We start from the raw sequence: 9,319 nt of genomic DNA on the forward strand, positions 1-9,319 counted from the left end.
TTCTTTCTCAAAAAAAAAAAAACATAAGAAGTTAATTACGAGAATCTTGGAGCACTAACTCCTTAGTCTTCCTTTAAAGAAAAAGCATACATTGGCGGGATCTTGATCGGATCTATATCACTATTTAAGCACCAAGCCGTCTCTTCTTTAAGGTATGTAAAATTTCCTAGCTCTCATACTTTTAGAGTTATTGGAAATCATTCAATTACTAACTTAATTTTTGGAAGGTTTTTGGTAATAGCCATTTACTTATTATATATATATATATATATATATATATATATTTTAAAGAGAGTTTCAACATATAGCGTCCGCTTCTGATGATAGTTTTTTATCATCAGACTAAGACATCAATCAGTTTTTGGTGTAGTAGGGATTGAACCCCAGATCTCTTATACAACCATCAGAGATTTTACTAGTTTGGAACTCGCTGTTTACTTATTATATTGGAATCTAAGCAAAGTAGGTAAAATATACATCATCAATACATTACTATTTTATATAAAGAATTCATTAGCCACTTTATCAGAGAAAACAAAACCTTACTAAATAAATAAAACTTGGTGAATTGAGAATCTATAAAGACCTACAAGTGTTCAATTCAAGCAATTGAAATAATCTATGGTATCTTCTCAAATAATAATAATAATAATAATAATCTATGGTAGTTACCTAGTAAAATGATTTTTTATTAAATAAGAGATTTTCAATCAAATCTTGCTTAACAAAAAAAGAAACTCATCGGTATTTTGGTCGATAGTAAAGAGTAATTATCATGGTCTATGGAGAGAATATCATAAGTTTATATATGCATGCATATAATTAACATCTTACTCTTATCAATAAACAAAATATTTCCGATGTCAGGTCAGACTAGAAGTATCACATACACCTAGATTTACGCTCAGTTTGTTTTAATAATAATATTTTATAAAGAATGAATCATTTTCCAAAAAGTAATATTTTAGAAAATTATCTCATTTTCTCATATTTTATAGTGACCTCAAAATGATATAGAATTGTTTTTAATAGTTTCTATATTGTCTCTTAAATTCATTTATTTAGTGTAGTGTGAGATAGAGCTGTTTTTTGAAAACTATTAATTGAAAATAATCTCTAAAAATAAGTTATATTTTTAATAAGATTTAATGTTGAACAAAGATAGTTTTTCTTTGAATTATCTTTAATGATACTACCAAACTATCTCTACATGAGGTTTTCTATTTAAACAAATGCAGGGCCAGCTCTAGCATATATGTGACTAAGGCAATCGCCTAAGGCTTCCAAATAAAGAAGACCCCTTCTTTTAACTAATATAATATAATATATTTATATTATATTTCAATTAAGACTTATGCACCCTTTTAAACAAGTTTTGGAAGAAGAGGTGATGGTGAAAGTGGGAGAAGGTTCAAGCACAAAACCCTTTGAAGAAATCTAGGCCGAGCTAGGTATTGTCATTTTTCTTTACTTTCTTCCGTTAATATTTTCTATAACTCTTTTTCCCCCTTTGTTTGCCTAGAAAATGTAAGAATTTAAAAGTATACATGCTTGATACTAGAACACAAATAATCAAAAAATCTATAAGGTTTAAGATGTACCTTCAAATATCATGACAAAACCAAATAGATTACTGTGGGGCCAGAGAATTTGACGACCCCAGCCCATTTTACACCAAGTCCAAGGCCCGCGCTGAGGAGGATGAAATGTTCAAGGATGAACAAAGGAAGTCCAAAGTGCAAAGGAACATCGCCGAGGACAATCTCGTCCTCAGCCAGTTGAAATCATAAAAGGGAAGATCGGCACGCCATCAAAGGCAGCCTCCCAAAGCATCCCAAGGAAAAGGACAAGTACAATGGATCAGTCATAGGAGTATGGTGGAGGAGCAATTTAAGGAGAAGTTGTCACTTCCGCATTAAATACTCACAACTAATGTCTTGGCCGCATTAATAAGGAAATGACCCCTGAACAGTGCTGTCTTGGTTGCTGCAACTCACAGGAGGTTTGGAAAAGTGGCTGATGGGACAAATATCGAGTGGTGACTTGCATGACCAATAAATCGAGGGCCAAGATCAACTGGAAAAGGGTATATAATGTAAGAAATCCTCCAGAAAAGGGGGAGGGAAGACACAGAGAGAATACGGGAGCCGTTTGTATCATCTACGAAACCTTAGTAACCAAGCACGGAAGAAACCATAAGAACAACCAACTCCTCAAAGAAGGGCCGACCCACTCATCCATGTCTAGCTGTTGTATCCCTCACTAAAGCCTAGTTCTTAAACCTACTCTCTATAAATTTATTGTATTAGGCTAGTTGGGCCTAAGTTCACTCATCTAAAAGCAGAAGTGCTCAAACCACGTCCCTACAATTGGAGCCGTCTGTGGGAAGAACTTGTGTGTTGGTAAAAGTAACAATCAAGCATGGTAGGATCATGCCTTCATCAAGCAGGCCCCCATCAGCCTGAACCGGCTAGATCCCAGTAACAGGGCAACTTTCCCAACCCGAAGCATGATCGAAATAAAGAGAATGAAAGGTTTCAAGAGGAAAGTGTGCACACCACTCAAACCAACAGAAGCCACTCTCGTGTGGGTAGTCACGTACTCCAGAGACAAAATGACAACTAAGTCATGCAACAAGAAGAAGTTAGGAGCCACGTACTCTAGAGACAAAATGACAATCGGGTCATGCAACAAGAAGAAGTTAGGAGCCACGTATCCCAGAGACAGAATGATAATCAGGCCATGCAACGAGAGATAGAAGATTTGAAGAGAAAGCTGCGCCATGCACAAAGAAGGCGACCTCATTCTAACCCTGACATGCCCTCCGATGATGAAAGCGATGATGACGATAGGCAGAGATTGAGAACTCCTCCAAGCGAGACATTCTCTCACAAAGAAGAGCATTATCGGAGGCGTAAATGTAAAAGCCCGTTCACTAAGGGCTTAGGAAACGATGCCATGAGCAGAGCACTCGATTACCTCTCCAAGTCACCTTTCACACGCCACATAGAAGGGGCTACACTTCCTTGACGGTTTCAATAGCCAACCTTCACCATTTATAACGACAAAACAGACCCCATGGAGCATGTGAGCCAGTTTAACCAAATGATGGCCATCCATTCTAAAGACGAGGCGCTGATGTGCAAGGTTTTCCCATCTAGCTTAGGACCCGTGGCGATGAGGTGGTTCAATGGCTTAAAGACGAATTCCATAGATTCGTACAGGCAGCTAACCCAAGCCTTTGGTTCCCGTTTCGTCATAAACAGCAGAGCTCCTCGGCCTTTGAGTGCGTTATTGTCTATATCCATGCATCATAGAGAAACTCTAAAGACCTACTGGGACAGGTATTTGGAGATGTATAATGAAATTGATGGCAATTTTGACGATGTCGCCATCAGCACCTTCAAAAATAGTCTCCCCGCCGAGCACGGCTTAAGGAAGTTTCTAACTGGCAGGCCTGCCACCAGTGTGCGCCAATTGATGGATCAGATCGATAAGTATAAACGAGTAGAGGAAGACCAACTGCAAGGCAGGGGAAAAGAGAAGGTTATCCCTCAGGAGAGGAGGGATTTTAGGTCGGACCGATATAACAGCAATCGCCTGATGAGAGATTTCGTAGGACAATTTGGAGCAACCAACACACAGACTGTCAATGTTGTATTCCAAGAACCAGTACACCGGGTGTTGGAGAAAATCAAGAACAAGCCATACTTTAAATGGCCAAATAAGATAGTGGGAAAGTCCACGAGGCACAATCAAAACTTTTATTGCCAATACCACCAGGATCACGGACATACCACGGAGAACTGCAGGAACCGCTGGAACTACCTAGACCATCTAGTCCGAGAAGGAAAGCTGAAGTACCTTCTGCATCACTCCAGTGGTCATCAGGGCCAAACTCATCAGGAGCCCTAGAGAGATACTGCCCTAGGGCCACTCGTAGGGATGATCAATGTAATCTTGGCCGCGCTAGGAAGAATAGGCACGCGCCCATCACGAGTGTTATCTGTGGCTTAGCTGCCTACCGAGGAGTCCTAACCAGAGCTAAAGAGGGCCAGAATGAAGTCTCATCCAATCCTGAGTTTTTCAGAAGAAGACAAGATTGAAACCACCCAGCCCCAAGATGATGAACTGGTGATCACTCTCAAAATCGGGGACTACGATGTAAAAAGAATGATGGTGGACGATGGCAGTGGGGTTGAAGTTATGTACCCCGACCTCTACAAGGGGTTGAAATTAAAACCAGAAGATTTGATGCCCTATAGCTCCCCTCTGATGAGTTTCGATGGGAAGCTTGTTATTCCAAAGAGCATGATTAGGTTGCCCATCCAGACCGGCCTGGAGATAGTGGAGGTAAACTTTATCGTGGTAGACACCTACTCCCCATATACGACCATTGTCGGTAGACCCTAGCTTTATACCTTGGGGGCTGTTACTTCCTTGTTGCATCAGAAGGAGAAATTCCCGTTAAGGGACTAGGTTCTCGAAATCTGTGGTTGCCAATCCATGGCAAGGCATTGTATGGTGGCTGTCATTTCACATCGGCTCGATGCGGAGTCCTCGGCGTTTGCTGAAAAGGACTTATAGCAATCAAAGGCCCTGGAGTCGCCACTCGATACTACTACCGATGGGGCAAAATGCAAAGATCTAGAAAAGGTGGTCATTGGTAATGACCTAGAGAAGTTCTTTCAGGTTGAAGCTCAGCTGCCTCTTTAGGAGAAGGAGGAGTTGATTAAGTTTCTCAAAAGAAATATAAATGTGTTAACATGGGACGCCTGTGATGCTCCGGGGATTAATCCAGCCTTCATCTGTCACCATTTTAGTGTCAACCCATCCATAACTCCCAAGAAGCAGCCACCTCAACACCCATCAAGAAAGCACGCCAATGCAATTAGAGACAAGGTGAAGAAGTTTAAGTGTGCAGGAGCCATCAAAAAGGTCTTTTACCTCGAATGGTTGGTCAACACCGTGGTGGTCAAGAAGAAAAGCGAAAAATGGTGGGTTTGTGTAGACTTCACGGACCTAAATAAGGTATGCTCTAAAAACCCGTTCTCCATGCCTCAGATAGACCAGCTGGTGGATGCAACTGCAGGCCATCCTCGGATGAGCTTCTTAAATGCCTTTCAAGGCTATCATCAAATACCACTAGCCCTAGAGGATCAGGAGAAGACAGCCTTCATAACATCTATTAGGAACTACCACTACAAGGTGATGCCATTCAGTCTGAAGAATGCATGGTCCACTTATCAAAGGATGATGATGAGGATGTTTGAGTAGAAGCTGGGCAAGAACATCAAAACCTATGTTGATGATATGGTGGTGAAGAGTAAAATGGTGTCCAAGCATTTAGGAGACCTCGACAGCACCTTTGATGTCTTGAGGAAGCACAAACTTCGCCTAAACGCTTCCAAATGTTCGTATGGCGTGGGATCAAGCAAGTTTTTAGGCTACATGGTTACTCATAGGGGAATTGAAGTTAACCCAGACCAAATCAAGGCTATCAATAATTTAAAACCACCGTGAAATACCAAGGAGATCCAAAAGCTTACTAGAATGATCGCAGCCTTGAACCGATTCATTTCCAGGTCTGTAGATAGATGCAGATCATTCTATCTCTTGATCAACAAGTGGAAAGGATTTAAGTGGTCCGAGGACTGCATCGTGGCCTTCTAGCAACTTAAGGAGTACATATCCCGACCACCTATCATGTCCAATCCTAAGGCCGATGAAGTACTATATGCATATATTGATGTAGCCCCTCATGCTGTGAGCTTGGTACTAACATGGGACGATAATGGCCTTCAAAAGCCAGTCTACTACGTGAGCAAGTCACTACATGAAGCTAAGGTCAGATACTTACTTTTGGAGAAAGCTATACTAGCTGTGGTCCATGCTATGCGAAAGCTTCCCCATTATTTCCAAACCCACACAGTGGTTGTTCTGGCCCAACTACCCCTGAAGCCTACGCTTCGGTCTGCTGATTACAATGGAAGGATTGCCCTATGGAACATAATTCTGGGAGCTTTTGACATCAAGTACATGCCTCGGACCTCTATAAAGGTCCAGGTCCTGGCTAACTTAGTGGCTGAATTTGCTGAACCACTAGTAGAAATAGTAGCTGAGGAGCGAAACACGGATGGAAAATTTGTTAGGGTAGTCTCTGTGCCAGGACCCCTATGTTGGAAGGTGTACGTTGATGGCGCGGCGAATCAAAGGGGGTCCGGAGTGGGGCTAGTCCTAGTTTCTTTTGAGGAGACCATCATAGAGAAATCCCTGAGACTTGGGTTCTTGGCCACAAATAACGAGGCCGGGTATGAGGCCTTATTACAACAAATGGCCATAATGCAGAAAATGGGAGGAAAAACAATAGAGATGTTCTCGGACTCGAGATTGGTAGTGGGCCAAGTAAAGGGAGAGTTGGAGGCCAAAGACGCAAGGATGCAAAGGTACCTAAGCTAGGTCAAATGCTTGCAATCAGACTTCGATCTTTTTGGTTTGTCACATGTCTCCAGAAGTGGAAACACCCATGCAAATTCATTGGCCGCACTTGCTACCTTCTTGGCAGGGGGCCTGCCTTGGACTATTATTGTCGAGCATCTGGATAGGGCAAATGAGGTTGCAAAAGGCGTGGATGGACATGTTCTACCTGAGGATGGACCCTATGGTGAGATTCCTCAAAGATGATGTTCTACCTGAGAAAAAGTCAGAGGCTGAGAAAATACGAAGAAACGCTCCTCGGTTCTGGTTGTCTGAGGACCACATATTGTACAAGCGCTTCTATTCTGGGCCATATTTACTGTGTATTCACATGAAAGCATCAAAATTATTGCTTGAAGAGCTACATGAGGGGATTTGTAAGAATCACACAGGAGGAAGATCCTTATCGCACCGAGCCAATACCCAGGGATATTGGTGGCCAGGGATGCAAAAGGATGCCCTGAAATATGTTAAGAAATGTGATTAATGCCAAAGGTTTGCCCCAAATATTCATCAGCCAGGAGGGGTCCTCAACCCTTTGTCCAGTCCATGGTCATTTGCCCAGTGAGGCCTGGATATTGTAGGCCCTTTCCTCAAAGCAGCAAGAAATAAGAGATATCTTTTGGTCGGCACGGATTATTTCACCAAATGGGTCAAAACTAAGCCATTGGTCAACATTAGAGATGTGGATGCTAAGAAATTCATCTGGAGAAACATTGTCACACGATTCGGGGTCCCTCATACCCTCATTTCAAATAATGGACTCCAATTTGACAGCAAAACTTTCAAAAGATACTGTTACAAATTGAGGATCACAAACAGGTACTCAACTCCAACTTACCCTCAGAGAAATAGGCAGGCCGAGGCTGTCAACAAGGTTATAGTCAATGGGCTTAAGAAGAGGCTGGATGACGCCAAGAGAAAGTGGGTAGAAGAGCTGCCACACGTCTTATGGACCTACCGGACTACACCACAATGTTCAACAGGGGAGACACCTTTTGCCATGACTTATGGGGCAAAGGTTGTCATCCCTCTAGAGGCAAGCTTCCCAACGTTGAGGATGAGCTCCTTCACTCTAAGCAGTAATGATGAACTACTGGGAAAGAGCCTGGATCTAATCGATGAACAAAGAGAAAGGGTAGTGATCTAGCTGGCCCACTACCACCAGAAGCTTAGGCGAGGATATGACGCCAATGTAAAGCTGAGACGACTAGCACCAGGGGACTTAATGTTGAGGAAAGTTATGGGTGCTGTCAAGAACCCATCTTTTGGAAAGCTGGGACTCAACTGGGAATGACCATATCGAATTACTTCAGTAGCAGGAATAGGTGCATACTACTTAAAAGACTTAGATGGAAAAGCTGTACCTCGTCCCTAGAATGTAAATAACCTGAGAATGTATTATTATTAATAAAAGCATTTCTCTATCTCAAATTTTAAGTTTATTATGATTAAATGTCTTGTATTTTGGTAACAATCTAAGTACTAGACAGAACCAAGATCTTGCATGGTCCTCGGACTCAAACCTATGGGAAAACTAGTTACTTCAAGAAAAATATAAGTACTAGACAGAACCAAGGTCTTGCATGGTCCTCAAACTCAAACCTATGGGGAGACTAGTTACTTCAAGAAAAATCTCAGTATTAGACAGAACCAAGGTCTCGCATGGTCCTCAGACTCAAACCTATGGGGAAACTAGTTACTTTAAGAAGAGTCTGAATGTTAGACAAAACCAGGGTCTTGCATGGTCCTCAGACTCAGGTCTATGGGGAAACTAACTATTTTTAATAAAAGCCTAAGCGTTAAACAAATTTCGAGTTTTGTGTAACTCTTCGGACCACAACCTTTGAGGAAATTAACGTCCTTGAATATTCATCTGAGTTACAAATACAACCAAAATGGAGCCTGACTCCTCGGATCACCTGCCCTGCCCATCCATGAGCATCACTTAAAGCATTTCAAGGTACGCCTAGGTCAATTCACCTAAGGTATCACTTAAAGCATCAATTACTTTTCCTTTAAACTCAACATTGTAATATTTCTTGAAGGTCAGTAAGTCCACAAGAAATGTGTGTTAGCATATGAGCCTAAAGAATATGAGGTCCGGGTTATAAACATAAGTTCTTTTGTAGCCCACCTAACAGAAAACAAATTGAATTAAAATTTACGTGGTGAATTTAACATCCTTAACTGTCCGATTAATAAAGAATGGAGCACACTACTAAGGATAACTAAGCGTTAGCAAAAGCGTGAAAACGTAATGAATAGTAGGACGTCACCATTAAGAGAAATTAGCATATTCCATTACGAAAAGAACTAGTTCCATTACAAAAGTTAAAGTACACTAGAAGAGAAAGAAACATGAGGCAAAAGTGCAACAAAGGCAACCTACTTCTTCAACTTTATAGTCAATTTGTCCTTAGAAAATTGTTGAGAGGCTGTGTCAGAAGTTGGAGGATCCTGGCTTAGAGGAGTGACGTCAGAGGGCGTAGTAGAGGAGGGCGTAGTAAAGGAGGCCAAGTCCGATGTCTTTTTAGCAAGAGGAGCCTAAGGGTCGGCTGGAGGCTTCCCCACCTCGTGCAGTGCTTCTTAGCTACCAGTTATCTCTTTCTCTAACGCCCCAGAAAGCTCACCCTCCTCGACTGGCTCATCAGGAGTAGTCATCACCAGAGCAGCCTCAAGTCGAGCAGCCTCAGCCTCTTCAGAAGCAACCTCAGCCTCGGAGCTAGAGGGGGCTGACTCCCTAATAGCAGGAGGGTAATATACACTCTCTACCTTCCAAAGGTCAGATGAAGCCTCAACCTCAGCCTGTTTGAGGGCTTCATTCCAAACTTGGGAACAG

At 42.0% G+C, this 9,319-nt stretch overlaps 2 protein-coding genes across 2 annotated transcripts; both read left to right on the forward strand.

The window, feature by feature from the left end:
• The first annotated feature begins 3,078 nt into the window (after positions 1 to 3,078).
• LOC112025952 (uncharacterized) lies at positions 3,079 to 3,915 on the forward strand. Its single transcript, XM_024058630.2, has one exon. The coding sequence runs from the start codon at positions 3,079 to 3,081 to the stop codon at positions 3,913 to 3,915; it is 837 nt and encodes a 278-aa protein (XP_023914398.1).
• A 1,791-nt stretch (positions 3,916 to 5,706) lies between these two features.
• On the forward strand, positions 5,707 to 7,627 carry LOC112025953 (uncharacterized). The gene is made up of 3 exons (XM_024058631.2): positions 5,707 to 6,446; positions 6,513 to 6,664; positions 7,062 to 7,627. The coding sequence occupies exons 1-3, from the start codon at positions 5,707 to 5,709 to the stop codon at positions 7,625 to 7,627; spliced, it is 1,458 nt and encodes a 485-aa protein (XP_023914399.2).
• The last annotated feature ends 1,692 nt before the right edge of the window (positions 7,628 to 9,319 follow it).

Source organism: Quercus suber, unplaced genomic scaffold (genome assembly GCF_002906115.3).
Source record: "Quercus suber isolate HL8 unplaced genomic scaffold, Cork oak 2.0 scaffold_42, whole genome shotgun sequence".
NCBI lineage: Eukaryota > Viridiplantae > Streptophyta > Magnoliopsida > Fagales > Fagaceae > Quercus > Quercus suber.

Bases quoted from the DNA above. Each gene is read 5' to 3' on its own strand.
- LOC112025952 (XM_024058630.2), top strand. From the start codon at position 3,079: ATGGAGCATGTGAGCCAGTTTAACCAAATGATGGCCATCCATTCTAAA.
- LOC112025953 (XM_024058631.2), top strand. From the start codon at position 5,707: ATGTCCAATCCTAAGGCCGATGAAGTACTATATGCATATATTGATGTA. The intron at 6,447-6,512 runs GTACCTAAGCTA...ACATGTCTCCAG, and splicing joins AAAGACGCAAGGATGCAAAG to AAGTGGAAACACCCATGCAA. The intron at 6,665-7,061 runs GTGAGATTCCTC...TGGATATTGTAG, and splicing joins ACCTGAGGATGGACCCTATG to GCCCTTTCCTCAAAGCAGCA.